Source organism: Carlito syrichta, unplaced genomic scaffold, assembly GCF_000164805.1.
Source record: "Carlito syrichta isolate Samal-C Ts95f unplaced genomic scaffold, Tarsius_syrichta-2.0.1 Scaffold90604, whole genome shotgun sequence".
NCBI lineage: Eukaryota > Metazoa > Chordata > Mammalia > Primates > Tarsiidae > Carlito > Carlito syrichta.
Window position 1 is genome coordinate 15,449 of NW_007034700.1, and position 18,852 is coordinate 34,300.

At 40.5% G+C, this 18,852-nt stretch overlaps 1 protein-coding gene across 9 annotated transcripts in view; it reads left to right on the forward strand.

Annotated features, from left to right (window-relative positions):
• SCN8A (sodium voltage-gated channel alpha subunit 8) overlaps positions 1 to 18,852 on the forward strand; it is a 115,508-nt gene that overhangs the window by 10,100 nt on the left and 86,556 nt on the right. For 5 of the 9 annotated variants that reach the window (XM_008058600.2, XM_021712536.1, XM_021712540.1 and 2 more), the window contains exons 2-5: positions 11,621 to 11,739; positions 13,787 to 13,876; positions 14,498 to 14,626; positions 16,415 to 16,506. In XM_008058600.2, the coding sequence (XP_008056791.1) occupies positions 11,621 to 11,739; positions 13,787 to 13,876; positions 14,498 to 14,626; positions 16,415 to 16,506 (430 nt within the window). Of the gene's footprint in view, positions 1 to 11,620; positions 11,740 to 13,786; positions 13,877 to 14,497; positions 14,627 to 16,169; positions 16,262 to 16,414; positions 16,507 to 18,852 lie in introns of those variants that run through there. The other 4 variants (XM_008058608.2, XM_021712551.1, XM_008058619.2 and 1 more) reach the window with 2 other exon arrangements.

Genomic DNA, 18,852 nt, shown 5'->3' on the forward strand with positions numbered 1-18,852 from the left:
CGGCCCCTGCAGCCTCAACCTGCTGGGCTCCAGCGGTCCTTCCGCCTCAGCCTTCCGAGTAGCCGGAATTACAGGCATGCGCTACCATGCCAGGCTGATTTTTGTATTTATTGTAGAGATGAGGTCTCGCCAAGTTACCCAGGTGGGTCTCGAACCCACAGGCTCAGGCAATCCACTCACCTCAGCCTCCCAAGGCGCGGAATTATAGGCTGAGCCACCGAGCCCAGCTTACCTGAATTCTAAAACGTGTATTACTAGCTGATACCTCAGCCATAGCATTCCACTGATTATTAATTTTATGAACCTAGTCTCTGTTGGTTTCTCCAGAGTGTGAATTGTGAAATCTTGTCCTAATAAAAATTAACCTGTTGAATGAGGTTATTTAATACGTTAAAGAATATCTCATGATTTTAATGATACTGATCATCATCTGACAATAATTAAACATAATAAGTCCTTTCTTAGTCAAGGAGAGTAAGACTGTGTCATCATTATACAGAGGGATGCTTCTCTTACTAATTGTTTCCAAATTCGCAGATGAATTGTAAATGTTTCTTTACATATAATTGTGTTTAGCACATTTTAGGATTAGGATTGCCTCATTATATGACAATTTCTGCAAACTCTGATTCTACCAGTAGAATTTTTGATACAAGCTCTGAAGCTGAAAATGCACTTCTATCCCAGGCACTTTGTTGAGGCTGCAAAGTTTGGCCTATTCAAATTTGAATAGGAGCCCTCCAGTTTGAGAGGATGGGTGTCCTGACTACTGTTTATGATTGATCCATCTTCCTGCCTTTGATCTTGTGCCTTTCTCTCCCCTCTGGAATGTCACTCTTGGTTATCCTTTCTTTTTTGTGTTGTCCATCTTTCCCTTTCATTTTGGTTCCTTTCCCTCAGTCTATACACACCCTCAAAGCTTTGCCCATCCTAATGCATCCTCATTTGACCTCATATCCCCATCTAGTCTAATCTCTTCTCATGCCATTGGAAATTGTAAAAAGGAGCCTTTACTCACCACCTACACATTTCCCATCCACTCATGCATCCTTGCAGCCTGATTCTGCATCCTCACCTGACTCATGACAATCTCAAGATAGGACCTTCCTGATAAGATCTCAAATTGCCAAGACTAAGATATTTCTTAAAGTTCTTACCTCACTGTTTCTGCTGTGTTTGACACTGTTGATTACTCCCTGGTTCTTGCATCTCTTTACTTCCTTGGCCTGATTTTCCCTATATCTCAGATGCTTCCTTCTCTTTTTTATTTCATCTGCCTTTTCCTTAAATGTTGATATTCCCCCGGGTTGAGTCCTTGGCTGACGTTCCTCTCATTTGGCACCCTCTCCTTGGGTGATCTCATCCAGTCTCTCAGTACCAGGACTTCTGACTATGTAGCTCCAGCCCGGAATGTTCCTTAAATATTAAGGAACCCTGCAAATCTTGTCTATCTGTATTTCCCACAGGTAACTCAGTGTGTTCAAGATTGAACTCATTTTCTCTCTCTCAAACCTGCTTATCTCCTTTTATCTGCTGTCCTAGTTGATGGCACCACCAAAATTCTGAATACATTACTGGCTTCCCAACTTTCTACAGTCCTTGAGGATCACTAGTATTAGGGAGATCTCAGTATAATGATGTACATTTTTTCAAGCAAGAACAAATTGTGGCTCTAGAAACATTAACTTGCTTTCTCAAATTCCCTCAACTAGTATGTGGTAGAGCCAGGTTTCATTTCCAGGAATGTGTGAGTTTAACCTTCATGGTCTTTCTGCCATGCCATGCTGTCTCTATAGAGTATATTGCAGAATGATTTGTTTGTTTTTACTTCCTACTGTCATTTTTAGAGAATTTGCTATCATTTTCCATTGCCTCAATAAGAAGTTCATATAGTTGACCCTTCATATCTGTGTGTTCCACATTCATGGAGTCAACCAGCTGTAACTCATATATTCAAGGGGGAAGAAATGTGTCTATATTGAATATGTCCAGACTTTTTTTCTTGTCATTATTCCCAAAATGATCTAAGTATAACAACTATTTACATAGCATTTACATTATAGTAGGTATTATAAGTAATCTAGAGATGATTTAATATATTCGGGATGTTGTGTGCAGCTTATATGTAAATATGACAGCATTTTATGTCAGGAGTTGGTATCCGCGGGAGTCCTGGAAACAACCACCCACAGATATTGAGAAACAACTCTGTGTGTGCGTGTGCGCGCGCGCGCGTGTGTGTGTGTGTGTGTGTATAAAGTTTTAGTTCATTTGTTTTATACCATATCTTCAGCATGGTATCTGAGGTAAAAGGTGAGAAGATTTTTCAAACTACAATTAATAAATTTTTACAGGTAAATGAGCTAAGGGTTGGAAAAGATGACCCTGTGCTTTTAGTTGGGCACCTAGAAGAAAGTTGGATTCGTTGATTTTAGTTGTGTCATTCTTCCATGTCTAAGAGATTCATTTATACATTCAACACACATATTATGAACTTTCCCTTGTGCCAAATGGGCGTCTTATTATGTACTCTGCTTGCTAAGCTGAGTAAGTCACAGTGGATTGAAGGTACATTCCTGCCCTTCATGGGTCTCAGGGTACAGTGAGAGATACTGATGTGTAAACAAAGATGACAATATTCTGTGTTAATTGTGCTAGTAGAAGAAGGTATGAGTGTTAAGAGGACACACAGGAGGGAAGGATAACTCTGAGAGTTGAATGGGGCTGTCTTCAGAGAGGAGGTGATCTTTCACCTGGACCTTAAAGAACTAAAGTACACATTCACCTGTCAGAGAAGAGATGAAAGAAGAGTTCAGGTGTGAAGAACAGTGCATACAAAGACTGAAAGACATGAAAAAGTTTGAACTGTTTAAGACAGTGAATTTGGTTGTGACCAGAGTATAGAATGTAGTTTGGTAGGACAGGCGATAAAGCTTGAGAGGCAGGCTGGAGCCCAGTGTGTGCCTTCTCAGGGTTTTTGTTTTCTCCCAAGAGTCCCCAGGTCTTATGTAACCTCTGGGACCCATTTTGAGCCAGCGCAATCTTACAGCTACTCTAGCTTCTTGCTCTAACCTATGTACAAGTGCCCTGCTTGTGCCAAGTGTGTGGATGCTAATTGCTAAGAATGTTAGGCCTTATTGTTTTCTAATGGCCACCTTGTGTTTGGAACCAAAGAGCAGAAGGGGCAGGAGTGCTGTGTGATCATGGCAGCGTCTTAACCATAGCATTGATTGATTGATTCAGAGTCTCACTGTCGCCCAGGCTGAAGTGACGATGTCTCACCAAGTTGCCCAGGCTGGTCTCGAACTTCTGGGCTCAGGCAATTCTCTCGTCTTTGTCTCCCAAAGTGCTGGGATTACAGGCTTGCGCCACCACACCTGACCCATAGCATTTATTGAGTGCTGCTCACTGTGTGAAGGCACTCTCGTGACCCTGCATTTAATCCTTAAAACAGCCTGAGAAGGCTGGTGCTGTCAGTCTTACTCCCATTGTGTCACTAAGAAAACAGCCTTAGCCATCTTACATAAGTTGCCTAAGATCACTGGAGCTAATAAGCACCAAAGCTAGATCTTGAATCTGGATCTCTGGCTTCAAACCCTCTAAACCTCTCTACTCTGCTGCTTTCTAAGAGAGCGGAGAGTGAGAGTAGATACCAGTAGATGAATTCAGTAAATAAAGGGCTAAATATGCATCACATAATAAGCCTAGATCTTGCTCTACCCTAGGGCAGCTTCAGTCTGTGCATCCTGAGGGGACCAAGTAAAGGGGAGGAGGAGCAAAAGCAAATTTATATTGAAGGACAGTGAGGGAGAATGGCCAAGGAGGAGGCTCAGACCTGCCCTGCTCTGGGAAGCAGTTCATGCTGGCTCAGTGTTGAAGCAGGTGCTGCACCTGCTTCATTCTGCCAGGTGTCTTCCTGAGACCAGGATGTGGGCAGGAAGGGTGTCAGCTGCTCCAGACATGGACTGGAGGGCATGAGGTTACAAGGTCAAACCAAATGTGGAAATGTGTATAGAAGCACATGGAAAACTAAAGTCATATACACATTATCTTCATCGTGCTAAACTCAGGGAAAGGACCATAAACAGCTGCTGTGACCTCTAAGGCACATGCAGGGGATTTCTTTCTTTGCAAGAATTAAAGGAGTTACATAGAAGAGATTCCCTCATTGATCTGAGAGTGGGACCAGATGACCTGGTATGGTAGAAGGAATTCAGAACTGAATCCAGGAGATCTAGACCCTGGTAACTTGTGCACTCCTCCTGGTCACTAATTCTGTGAACTTAGTTTAGGAGGGGCACTCTGTGCTTGATTTCTTGTTTGGGAAATGAAGAGTTAGATTTTAGTAGTAGTTTGAAGCTTTTAAAAATTGCAGCATGACATGATAATGAAGAGTTTAGGCTTGGTAGTTAGACTGCTTCAGTTCAATGCTAAATTTCACCACTTATTAGTTGTGTGGTCTTGGGCAAGTTGTTAACCTCTTTGCCCTAATTTTATCATCTATAAAATAGTACTTACCGCATAGAGTGGATACTGTGAGACAGTTACTATATAAAGTATCTTAGTAGAGTGCCTGCCACATAGTAAATGCTTAATAAACATTGAATATTGTTATTTCTTCAAATAGACTCATAGGTCACATTATTAGTGACTAAAAATGAATTTTTAAAAAAAATAATAGATTTAAAGTTCTCTTTTGATAAGTTCTCAGTGTAGTGGAGACTTGGAAGATGGTGACTTTTAATATTCATACAGTTCAAACAGAAGTACAAGCCTAGGAAAAACATTTGCCTGTGTCCTCAGGTCTTGCTTTAGTTCCATATTTCTTTTTGTTGATTTGGAGTCTCTGTCGCCCAGACTGGAGTGCAGTGGCACACTCATGGCCACCCCAGTATCGACCTGCTGGGCTCTGGTGATCCTTCCACCTCAGCCTTCCAATTAACGGGAACTACAGGCACTCACTACCACTTCCAGCTAATTTTTGTTGTATTGTAGAGATGAGGTCTCACCAAGTTGCCCAGCTTGTCTCGAATCCACAGACTCAGGCAATCTACTCACCTTGGCCTCCCAAAATGCTGGGATTACAGGCTGAGCCACCGATCCTGGCCCTAGTACAGTATTGCTAAGGCCACTGAGTAGTACCAGGACACAGGTACTCTAGAAATACCACCCTGTTATACCTTTGCTGGTGTCTTTCCTGGGACACATTGGGCTGTAGGGCTATGTAACCTATGTCATGATTTTACTTGAAGGATCTGCTAGGCAGATTAACATGAAGAATGACATCAGGATTTTTTCAACATGGTGAAGTCATTTTGACATAACAAGTCATTTATTTCAGAACAGCTTCTTAGCTTGATGTAGAATCTATTTAGATTCTGCATTATATTTTCTTTTATTAAAACATGGGAATTTTGAAAGGATACTTATTTTTTGTTTGCTATATTGTCTGTATACATTGTTAGTTAGAAGTGAATGCCAAATTGCTGTTGATTAGTGGACAGTTGGTTAGTTTGGAAGAGGTACATAAGTCTGGGAAAATAAGGCACATATATTTGGTTTAGCCAGGGAAGAATTTAAAGCCAGATAATTCAGCTAAAAATGAGAGGGTCAGATAGTTGCAGAAATCTAAACAGTTAAGATCTAGGTTCCAGATTCGGGGACAGACACAAGTTAGTGCAAGTAACAGTTATAGCCAGAAAGATGCAAAAGGTGTTGGTTCCCAGCTGTTCTCTTGTTGATTAGCAAAATCTCTGAGCCTCTTGTTCTTCTTCGTATCCAGAAGGTCATCAGATGCCTACAGGTCACCTTTGCTCTATTTGAGATGATCACCTCTCCTGGGCTCTGTGTCCCATAGCAAACCAGGGGCTGGATATAATCATTTCCTTAGGAAGCTTTCTGTTCTGTGACATGTTCCACCCCTGCACTGAGGATGATTCTATAGAACATTCTTTCATATTTATGTAGCCTTTGTTGTTTTAATTTGTACTTTTTGTATGGCTAAAAGAATTATTCCAGTCTTGAGGTGGGGATGGGGACATGCTAATAAGTTGGCTGTACTGCAGTACTGTGATAACTGTGTGTTTATTGTATTGCATTTGTAGTATGTTAAGATTTGATATGATGTGAATGTGCTTGTAGCTCGCCTTGCACAACGTCTCTTCCCCTAATGTGGGTACCAAAGAGAAGACATCTTACCCTGAGTTAGCCATGGCAGTGCTCCTACACTGTGTACTCCAAGCCCCACATTGCTAATTAGAAATGAAAAGCCTGTGCTTTTCAGAAGGCTCATTTTATGCTGGCATGACACATTTATTAATACTCCATGCCATAACTCGTTAAGAGCTGTTCCACTGCTCTTAATGGGCCCTGTGCTCAAATACATTCAGTGGCTGTTGTTGTAAACTGATATTTCCCCTTGGGCAGTAAACCACAATCCAATTTCATTTTCCCTTTTAACTCATTTAATTCACAAAGATCTAATTTAAGACAGATTAGGTAAAATATATTGGACTTAATGGGTACCAAGTGATTGTTGCTTAAGAAGTATTCTTGTGAAAATCCAAAGCTTGCTGTCCTTCCTCTTCCATCTGGGCTTTGAAGGATCTGGTGTTGGAGCACAGTGTTGAACAAGAGACGAGTCTCCTTTTATGTATATCCTGCAAACACCTTAATGATGATTAAGAAAGTTTAATCAGGGCACACCTCATCAATAAGGGTACTTGCACAATGAACATTTGTATACCTAACCCTGAATTGTACCCCACAATTTCAAAATAAAAATTAAAAAAAAAAAGGTTTAATCAGCCATGTGAAAAATTTATTTATGTATATATTTTAAAAGGCAGTCTATCACCAGTCATTCCTATTCATTCTCCTGTATTCACCGTTTTCCTGAGAACAGGGGATAAAAGTGGAGACTGTGCAGAGAAAAGCATTATGGTGCAGTTCTGCCTTGGGACTGCCCCATGCTGCCCCCTGCTGACATATTATGGTTGTTAGGTTACTATCAAGTGCTGTTGACACTGGACTGACAGACTTTAACTTGAGGGAGCAAAATAACTAATTCAGGAGAGTTCTACTGAGACATAATGTGAAAGAATAAATAATAATAGGCTTTCTTCTTAAAACTATAGCTTGCTGCCTTGTTGCACTTAATCTTGAATGCTCTGTGAACTTTCCAAATCATAGAATCACAGATATCAGAGCTGGAAAGGACCCAGGCACGTCCATCAGGCCACCCTTTCTCTTGTTTTATAGGTAAAGAAAATGAGATCCAGAGAGATGCGATGGCCATCCAGGCCAAACAGTTAGGTCGAGGGAGGTGAAGAAGGATGTTGTAGGACATGACATGAGAGGTGATCTAGTGGTTCCCAAAACCTGGTGAGCACAGATTCCTGGATTCCACCGCAGACTTATTTAATCAGAACCCCTGGGGTGGAATTTATGAATCTGCATTTTAAAAAGCTACTCAGATGTGTCTTAGGCAGCAGTCTGGCCTTAGTCAGGAACTGGTAGTAGTATATTCCCTGAGCAGTTCAATTCTGCCATCTGTTTTTGTATGACCCACAAGCTAAGAATGGATTTTATATTCTTAAATGTTGCACACGTAAAAATGATATGAAATTTAAATTTCTGTGTCCATAAAGTTTCATTGACACACAGCCAGTCTTGTTTGTTTACATGTTATCTGTGGCTGCTTTTTCACTACAATGCACGTACATGGTGTCAACAGAGATTGTAAGGCCTACAAAACCTACAGTGTTTCCTACCTGTGCTTTTACAGAAAAAGTTTGCTGGTGCTGGGTATATACTAGTCTGTGTCTCCTAGAAGTACTGCAATCCCCAGTGTTAAGAAGAAAATTCTTAAACTTTTAGTATTTTTGTTGGTCCAAACACCATCTTGCTTTTCTCAAAAGATCTCTCTCAAAAAGAGGGATTCACCTTCATTTTAGGAGGTTTGATATGGACTAGATACTTATTTCTCTTTGAATAGAAAAAGATCTCTTGTTTTTATACTTGATGAAGATGTAGGATGTAAATATTTAGACAGGGGTGATGACAAGCAGTTTTTATTCTATGTGCAGCATTCAGTACCAGATTAATTGTGAACTTCCTACTTCACACATAAAATGACCTATAAAGCCTTTCTACTTCCAGAGTTAGAGTTTTTAAGTTCACTAAAGATGATTAGTTTCCCCTAGGCTCATCCGTCTCCCACTTGTCAATTCATCACTAATACTAATTCAGAATCCTTCTACCTCCTAGTTTTTCTTCAACCAAGGGGTAACAATTTCAGTTTCATAATATCTTCCTTTTTTTCCCTTTTCTCCTTTCCCCTCACCTCAGACAGCACAAGCATTTGTTCATCAACCAATCAACAGACATTTGTTGAGCACCTGCTATGTATCAGGCACTGTAGGCGCTGATTCTGTGATAGGAAATACTCCCCATGGTACCCCTAGACCATGGTTGTATTTCCATATGAGCAAGCGAAGAGACAAGAGAAATGGTAGGTGCAGAATACATTGCTTTTAAAATACTGTGCCTGTTTCCTAAGGCAGGTAGGTGACTTTGTCTTGGGACTTGGGCCAGGACTTCTTTCATTGTTGCTTAGCTGCTATACGTAGTGTACACCAGGGGCTCAGATTTCTCATTCACTAGGGAATCCATTCCGAGCTTTATTCTCTGCTGTGTTACCACTAAACTGCCTCCAGGCTGGTACAGTAGAAGCTGTAGAGAGGCTGTAAACTTGGCATAATGGCTGCTCTTTGCTGCCAGACCTTTGATAGGTGGTGTCCCTCTCCTGAGCTTTTGCAAAAATGCAAAAACGCATAAAGGGTAATAATTCCTCCTTCAAGCTGATTAAGTTGAATGAGGTTATTTAAAAGCCCTAGCACTTTCATAGAAGGCGTTGCTATAGAAACACAGAAGGGTACAAGTACTTTAGAGATGGGATTTCGGGGAAGTTCTGGGCTGTTTGTTTCTTTGGGAAGCAAAGATATGGAAGAGACATAGCTCAGCCCTTGACCTGTTTCAGGTGACCCCCAGGTCTCCTACTTCCCTTGCTTTTAGGATTAGGCTTTCTCTGCAGCATACCCCACCAGAGCCAGTGCACTTTAGCACAGGAAGAATGTCATCACAGCACAGTATCAAACACTAGGGATGGTGCAGTGGGTGTTTCTAGAATGTATATAGCCCAATACTAGCTCTACTTTTCTGTTGGGAAGAAAATGGCATGATCTGGCAGATTAGGAAAGGAAAGAATAGATAAAAAGAAATGAACTTTAAAAAAAAAAAAGTCTGCCAACAGCATAGCCTGAACATTATATTGGGACTGTGAGAAGAAGTGTAAGATTGGTTCGTGCCATCAAAGAACTTAAAACTCAGTTGTAGAGGCTGGAGTTTAAAAAAAAAAAAGTATGGTAGCTGTGGGCTTTCATAGATGATTTTAACTGGTTAAGAAACCTCTCTTTTATTGCTAGTTTGTTGAGTGTTTTTATTATGAAAGGATGTTGAATTTTGTCAAATGCTTTTTCCACGTCTGTTAAGGTGGTTTATCTCCTATATTAATATGTTGTATTACATTGGGTTGATTTTTCATATGCTACACCATCTTTGCATTTCTGGGATAAATCCCACTTGGTCATGGTGTGGAATCCTTTTTAAAAGCTGCTGGATTTCCTTTGTTTGTATTTTTTGTTGAGACGTTCTGCGTCTGTATTCATAAGGGATATTAGTCTAGAGTTTTCTTTTCTTGTGATGTCTTTGCCTGGTTTTGTATCAAGGTAAAACTGGCCTTATAGAATGAACTGGGAAATGTTCCCTTCTCTTTTGTTTTGTGGCAGAATTTAATTCTTCTTTAAATATTCGATAGAATTCATCAGTGAAACCATCTGGTCCTGGGCTTTTCTTTGTGGAAGTTCATTTTTTAATGCAAGGTACAGAAGAATTATCAATAGAATAATCTCATTTGACAGGGAGACATTTAAGGATATACCTATATGCTTGTATTTACACAGAAAATTTCTGGAAAGGTACACAAAAATTTGGCATCAAAGGTTTTCATTGGGTCATGGGATGGAACTTAGTCTTATGTTCCTTTTTTAAAAAAATTATGAGCATGCATTGCCCCAAATATAAAAATTGTTTAAATTACTTAAAATGACTTAACCTTTGGCAGTTTGCTCTTCCCCCCATGCCATGGGATGCCAGGGCTGTGATTTGCCACTGGCCTGTCTCCTCCGGAATTCGCAGTCTGGCAGGGCCCTGCTCCTCTTAGCTTCACGGCCTGCTGTCCCCTTTTCCTATTTTATTCTCCTTCAACACTGAATTACTTGTCAACTTCCAGAAAATAACTGCAGCTACGTACTACTGTGCTCTTATTCATGCCGCGCTGTTTCCTTTCCCTGGTCATCCCTTCCCCCTTCATCTGCCCAACTGATTTCTCTTAATATATTTATCCTTTAAAGCCTCTTCCAAATATTAGTCACCTTCCTTTGTGAACACATCCCAGCTCATTCTCCTTTTTAGTCCCACCTAAGGGGGAAAAAAATCCCTCCTCCGACTGCCTCTCACACATCACGCATGTTTTTGTTACTAAACTTTGTACTCAGCCTGCATCATGATTACTAGCTCACATATATGTCTTCCCTCAAAGTGCAGTTTCATTCAATTTTTTGTCCCTGTAGCTTAGCACAATACTTGGCAAACATAGGTGCTCCAAAATATTTTAACTGAATTCAGGAGATAAGACTTTCTGGGTAAAATGAGCAATACAGACAAAGGCCAAAGTTATGAATTACTGTAACCTGTTCTGGAGATGTGAGCTAGTTTGGCTAGCTGGGAAATATGATTGAATGATTTTTGGCAAGGCTAATATTGGAGACTCTTAAGAGCCAGACAGAGCATATAGAATATTGGAAAATAAATATTGACTGAATGAAGAACACTTCTCACTTCTTTCCTGTCTTTGCTCTAATCCCTCCTCTCAACAGGCTTGTCCTGACTCCTCCTTTTGGAACTGTCACCTCTCTCTTCACCCTTCCCCGCCCCCAGCATTTGTGGTCTTCCTCTCCCTGTTCTTCTTCCTTTTTCCATAGCACTTGTCATCTTCTCCATATCGCATCCTATGTAATTTACTTATTCATTTTTTTGGTAATTTATTGTCTGTCTTCCTCATTAGAATATAAGCTCTCTAGGCCAGGTCTGTCTTATTCACTGATAATTCCCAAGTACCTAGAACATTGTCAGCACATAGTAGGTATGCAGGTAACATTTGTTGAATGAATGAATCCTAAATTAATGAACTTCAGTATCTTGTCTAGAGCTGGCATAGATAGCTTAGGTATAATTCACATGGTTTATTTCTGAAAGAAATGTGTTTATTCTGTAAAACTGCTAAGATGGTCCCAGCTACTTGTAATATAATCTGGGGCAAGACAGGGGGAAGGGAGAAGGGGAAAAGGAGGTCTAATGTGTAAAGATTTCTTGCTTTAAAAACCAAGTTGGGATGTAAAAATGATAAGGACTTTTGAGTTTATTCATTTGCCTACAAATTGTTGCTTCATGTGGTAATTCATACCATGCTTTAATAATTTCTCTTTTTCTTTCTCCACAGACCTTTGTAGTATTAAACAGAGGAAAAACTCTCTTCAGATTTAGTGCCACGCCTGCCTTGTACATTTTAAGTCCTTTTAACCTGATAAGAAGAATAGCTATTAAAATTTTGATACATTCATATCCTTTTCTACAAATGTGGAGTGCAATTGCATGGCTGCTTGTATGTTTCCAATATTTGACAACCAAATTGCATGTTAAGTTTTTTACTAATAATGTGGTTGACTGTCCCACTAGTCAGAGGATTAAGAGTGAACTCCTGCCAAATCCCAGGGGGGTGATATTGTGGGAGTCTGAAATTTTGTTGGTGTCGTTATGAGGAACAAGTTATGATAACCTTTTATTGAAGTCTTGTCTTTTTTAAGTACTGAGACTTTAATGATTTCATCCAATGGCAGGCTGTTCAGCTTGTCCATGTATTAGTATTGAAAGCGGTTGGGCTTGGTGGTTCAGCCTGTAATCCCAGCACTTTGGGGAGGCTGAGGTGAGTGGATTGCCTGAGCCAGCGGGTTTGAGATCAGCCCAGGCAACTTGGTGAGACGTTGTCGCTACAGTAAATCAAAAATTAGCCGGGCGTGGTAGCATGTACCTGTAATTCCGGCTACTTAGAAGGCTGAGTCAGAAGAATCGCCTGAGTCCAGCAGGTCAACGCTGGGGTGGCCATGAGTGCCACTGCACTCCCACTCAAAAAAAAGAAAAGATTGAAAGCTACTTACCGAGTTACAAATAGCTGAATGAATGCCTTAGAGATCTGCCTTATTTTTTAGATTTTCTTGAGCAGTGAGCTTAGAAAGTGGCACAGCTCTTGGATGAAATAGTCTCCTTGTTACAGAGGTCTGGATGCGGATTGCAGGATAGATATGAATTTTATTTTGTATTTTTAATTTAGCCCCTTAAATAGAAAAATGCCAATTTAATCAAGTCACCTGACTTTTACATCTTATTAACGTAGGAGAGCATGTGACAAATGAAAAGTTGTGTAATGAGTTTAGTGACATTGCACAGTGACTTTAAACTCTCATGGTTGGTATTTAATTTAACAGTACTCAGTTCCATGCTTCAAAGAGTATTGTGTTCTTCAAGTAGGATGAAAAAGCCAGCAGTGGCAACTTGGTAAATCAGCTTTGCCATATTTTATTAACTCTAAGAATTTATCAACATGGTTCTGAAATCTATAGTTTATAAGCAACATAGTTCTGAAATTTGAAGATTAACAAGGAAATAAATAATTCACAATGGACTTCTCTTTCTATTGGATCAGAAGATGGCATGTTTTTTTCTCTTCTGGTTTCAAAGAACTTGAAGAAAAATTTAGCTGTTATGAAGAAAACAATTCAGCTGTAAGAAGTGTTTTCTCTTTTTAAAACTCCACGGGTGGAATAAAGATGGTTAATACCAGTAATGAGTAAGTTAGTGACAAATGATACGGCTTTCATGCCTGTTAAAGTGATAGAGTTTGAGTGACTCGTGCTGACCCAGAACAGTTTAACTTTTCTCAGTAGACAAGAACAGAAAGGGCTGAGAAAAATCCTGGTAGAATGGAAATGGCTTGTTATTCATAAACATTCTGGACGCTTTCTGAATGATCAAATGGATTTTGCTTCATTACCTAATCCTCAGGAGTGTGGTAGGCAGATGTCCTTGAAATCTTTACCTAATGTGCTGCAATTGTTTTCCCACAGTGGACATATTCAACCCCCATTGGCTGCATTGGCTGGTGACTTGTCCCCAAAGACAATTCAGCCCTTTAGAAGGACTAGGGGAAAAAAGTGGACAATTACATGCAGATTTTCCTGTAAATGAGTACTGAATAATACAGATTTAATTGATTATTTTTACCTGACAATTTCGGTTACTAAGTGCAAAGGTATACAGAGGCTTATTCCATGACATGAAAAGTGGCAACAGGGGAAATGTTTAATCCTAAAGGAGCAGACCTGGGACAGCCCTTTTGAGAGAAGGAGAACAGCCATCCTGCCACAGTGGCATTGTGATGACAGTGGGGACCCCAGTTTTCATGATTACCTTGCCTGTTTCTCCTCTTCTATGCCTTGTCTCTTTTCAGGTTACTGCTCTTGGGCTCGTGATACCCAGTGTGAAATGTGTTTGTTTTCTGAGGAAAAAAAACAGGCCAGATTTTGTATATTCCCCCTTGACTCTTCTCTACAGTATTTAGCATGATCATTATGTGCACTATTTTGACCAACTGTGTATTCATGACTTTTAGTAACCCTCCTGAATGGTCGAAGAATGTGGAGTAAGTAGCTCATTTATTTATTTGTGTGCTTGTTTATTTTAAATATTTTTAGTCACTGAATCTTGCTTTGCCATAGTTTATCCATCAAGGGGGGAAATTAGTTATTGTCACTCTCTATTTCACAGAGAGGGCTGACAGTGCATGTGGAATTTAGGAAGTATCCTGAAAGTTAACTCTAGAAAGCGTGCTCTGGAAATGACTTCCTTCCCCCACCTGCACAAGCCGTGCCCTTGTCTAGCAGCCCCATTGCCATCTTGTCGGCTCAGTTCCAGGTGATACTGTCTTCCCTAGTTTTAGGTTTCCCTTTCTTTTTGGCTCCTCGAAGGTTAAAAATAGTTCCGGGGCCTCCTCTCACATGCTAGGTGGCAATACAGAATTGTTTCCTTGAAATACCATTCAGGACCCAATACAACATTCCAAAGGACTGGGTTTGTGCATTTCAGTAAGTTTCTGTCAAAGCATTCCTTTCTCTTCCTCACTTCCCTCCTGCTGTACTGGCTGTGTCCTTGCTATGTTGTCTCTGTTAGTTGAAGCCACACTCAGGCAAGTGATACCTTAAAAGGTTCATTTAATGTTTCTATGTATTCAGAAGTTACTTCAAGCTCTTCATTTCTCTGACAGGTACACATTCACAGGGATTTATACATTTGAATCACTAGTGAAAATCATTGCAAGAGGCTTCTGCATAGATGGCTTTACCTTTTTACGGGATCCATGGAACTGGTTAGATTTCAGTGTCATCATGATGGCGTAAGTTCTCTGCTTACTTTATTAGCATTCTGGGTGTGATGATGTATGTGGGGTTATACTCCTGGGCGTGTTTGTATGACAGCTTTTGTAAGTGTGAGAGTTCATGGGCACAGCTGTATGAGGAATTAATGGATAACCATGTGGAAGGCCCTGGGGGCTTATGCCCAAGATTCTTGCTTGTGATTCAGGCAGTGAAAGCATGTTTATGTAGGAGAAGGTAAATGGAGACTTTACAGCCAGGAGGGAGAGTAGTGTGTGATTTCTCATGGACACGTGCTTACGTTTTCCTCTCCCTTATAACATTGACCAAGGTGTGCACATTCATCACTAGAGGGCCTCTATGAAGACTTGAAATTTTCTAGGTGTAAACCTTCCTCTGAACATGAGTTTCCTGGGTATGTTTTATCATGTGTAATTTAATGAGGCTGGTCAGGTATTGCAGACCTCAGAGCACATTTTGGAGTCCCAACATGAGCCATTGTATCCAAACTGGCACTTCCTGAAGAGTTACTAACCGGAATTTTGAATGATTGCTAGAGATCAAAGTAACTCCACATTGGTCTGCTGGCTGCTTTTGGGAATTTGTGTTGTTTTAGCAATGAAATTGTACCTTCAGGAGACTTAGTTAAGGATAGGAGAATTATAGTAGGCTTCATCATTTTTATTTCCAGATTGGGAAAGCACCTTGTGGTTTGGGTGTAATGGTTGTTTTGTTTGTGTGCATGAAGATTTGTTAGAGAGAGACTGTATTTGAATATGTATGGGTTTGAGCATCAGGTAGAAAGATGTATTCCAACTGTAGCATGAATGAATGATATGCATTGAGTATTTGAGACGAGAACTTTGACTTTCCGTTACATAAAGGTATTTTCTTACCTTCTAACATTATGAATACACATTGGTGTTCATTTAAAATTTAAGTGTCCTTGCTAGGCACAGAGCTGGTAATAAAAAGAGCACTTAACACGGTATTTGCTCTGATCCAACGATCTAGATTCTCCTGAGCCCAGCTTTTGTATGTCACAGACCAAAACTTCATTTGTAGACATGACTGCAATCATATGATTACAACTCTTGAAAAAGTCATATACAGATATTTAGTCATTTTTGCCATTGTCAACTAGGGAATTTCTTTAATATAGATTTATCCCTTTATTAAGAAATTGGTCAGAAAACTTAGAGACACAAGCCTTTGATATCTCCTGGCCTTCCTTTTTACTAAAAAAAGTAAATGGACTGGCAGTAAAGCCCTTCTGATTGGGATCAGCACATTACTATGCTGATTAAGAGAATAAACTCCTAGAACCTCCTGGTTGTATCAGTTCTTTCAGATATACTAGGTTTGATCAGTTCTGTCAAATGTACTTTTGAATTCTCCTTGCTCAATTAAAAAAAAGTGTTCCTTAAATGTTTATATTTTGAAAATTTTCTTTTTCAAGGAAAAAAATGAAATCATAGCTTGTATGTAAGACCCTTTCTTCCCCTATTCTCAAACCCTCGCCCAGTGGTACCATTACAAGTTAACTTTGGTTTGATTCTGCAGGTATATAACAGAGTTTGTAAACCTAGGCAATGTTTCAGCTCTACGCACTTTCAGGGTACTGAGGGCTTTGAAAACTATTTCGGTAATCCCAGGTAAGATGGTCTGGGGTTGGTGTTAGGTGTTGGGTTAGGGCCCTGACGTGACGTATTGTACTTTTTGTTTTGTTGTGGTTTTGTTTTTCTTTGGTGTTTGTGTTTGTGTCTGTGTTTGTCATTTGTGTCTGTGTGTGACCTCCCTTACTACAGATATGTGACAGAGTTTGTGGACCTGGGCAATGTCTCAGCGCTGAGAACATTCAGGGTTCTCCGAGCTTTGAAAACTATCTCTGTAATTCCAGGTGAGAAAATTTGTGCATAAGACTGACTTTGCCATATCTCCTCTTTCCTCTCCATTCATTTATTTTTGTCTACCACATCCTAAACCAGTGTCAGTACGGCTGAGCTGACCTTGCATTCTGCATGCTTTTCCTGGAAGGGATTCTCTGGAATGGCCCTGTGGTCCATAAGTAGTTTTCTCTGACAGTGCTTGCCAGACATGCAGCCCCCGTTCCATCCATGCTGTTGAAAAGCATGTGCTTAAGAATCACTTGGATCTTACATGTCAGAAAAAAATCATCCCAGAGCTAGCTGGTGTCCCTTTGTATAGAAGTCATTTGCTTCCTGGCTCCATGGAATTACAGTAATGTTAACATTTGTCATCATTTCATTGCTTGTGATTTCTAGACTTTCTATTGCATGGTTTGCTGATGGGACGGTATTTAAATAATTATACCTTTGCTGTTACTATATTAATAGAATTATTTAATCACAGAAAAGATCTATCTAATAAACTAATCCAGTATTGTTAAAAATCTAAGAGCTTTTTGTTCAATGGAGTTAGTGAACTGAACTTTAGCAATCACTATCTATCATATTCTACTGCTATCTGTTTCACTAGAATAAGAACCAGTAGGCATCTGTTGTACATAGATATACTCAGGGATCATTCTCAGACATAAAATCCCAGTGAAAGCTTATGCAGGTATTGTTAAAAAAAAAATCAAAGGTAAGAGAAGATACAACTAAAGGTATGAGCAAACAAAAAATACAGAAACTTGAGGGGGAAGAAAGGGAATCAGTGACTGGGTGAGAGGTAGTTAATTGACAATTTCTTTAAAATTTTTGCCTTTTTGGGGGGGGTCCTGGTTGAGCTAGCCCAGTGTTCTTAACCTTTTGAAGGTTTTAGATCTCTTTAAGGATCAGATGAAAGTTCACAAACCCCCCTGAAGCCTACCCATGGATCCCAGGTTAAGACTCCTTAATTTAATTTAGATCATTGCAACTGAGTAATGCCTATCTTTCTTTCTTTCTATTTTTTTTTTTTTTTTTGAGTTGGAGTCTCACTGTGTCGCCCAGACTGGAGTGGAGTGGCTACTCCCGGCCACCACAGCCTCGACCTGCTGGGCTCTGGCGATCCTTCCGCCTCAGCCTTCCAAGTAGCTGGAACTACAGGCGTGCGCTACTATGCCCGGCTAATTTTTTTGATTTATTGTAGAGATGAGGTCTCGCCAAGCTGCCCAAGCGGGTCTCGAACCCACAGGCTCAGGTGATCCACTCACCTCAGCCTCCCAAAGCGTGGGATACCAAGCCCGGCTATGCCTATCTTTCTAAAGTCCAGTCTTGAGATCTGGAAGGAAAGATAGTTTAATTAATCTTGCAAGCCTAAGATGTTCTGGCAGTCACTTGACGGAAGTCAAGATGATGTTGTTGCTCATTGGACATTCATTGTGTTCAAGAGTTTCCAAGGAAGGTTCCCTAGAGACCAGCTTTCCACAAGCAGTTTTATAGAAGTATAGGAGTGTGGATAACAGAGATGTCCTGCTCTGGCATTACATGACTGTTCCCCTTGTGGCTGACTCAAAAATATTTCTTTTTTCCCTTTTCTGCATTATCTAAATATCAGATAGAGGGAGAGGGAAGCACAAAGGTAGCATCCTGGAGAGGCAGACTTTAAATGCAGTTTACAGGCCGGGCTTGGTAGCTCAGTCTGTAATCCCGGCGCTTTGGGAGGCCAAGGTGAGTGGATAGCCTGAGCCCACGAGTTCGAGACACACCTGGGCAACTTGGCGAGACCTCATCTCTACAACAAATCAAAAACTAGCCGGGCGTGGTAGCGCGCGCCTGTAATTCCGGCTACTTGGAAGGCTGAGGCAGAAGGATCGCCAGAGCCCAGCAGGTCGAGGCTGCGGTGGCCGGGAGCGGCCACTGCACTCCAGTCTGGGTGACAGAGTGAGACTCCAACTCAAAAAAAAAAATGCAGTTTACAGTAAACCTCAGTTTCTCCATTGACAAATTTGGGCCATGAAGTGGGTCAGTAAAGTACCTTTATTTTTAGCAGTGTTAACTGACTCCTTGTCAACCACAGGCTGGGTGTCAGTTGGAATATATTCTTCTTGGCAAAAAACTCCAACCCTGACTTATCAAAGTTTAGGTCTTAGCCATTAAATCCATTTAGCAGAAAGCCCAGTTCATTCTCAGTCAGCCTCACATAGCTCATTGATGGTGGCCTAATCCTTAGGCAGGCCTTGTCTTATTTTTTGAAGCAACTGGAGTGCCAAATCTTTACCTTCATTTTTCCTTTGGTCTCTCTCCTTCTCTTGCCCCTTTTAAATTTGATTCTGTGTTGTCTGCTTACTTCCCCCAGC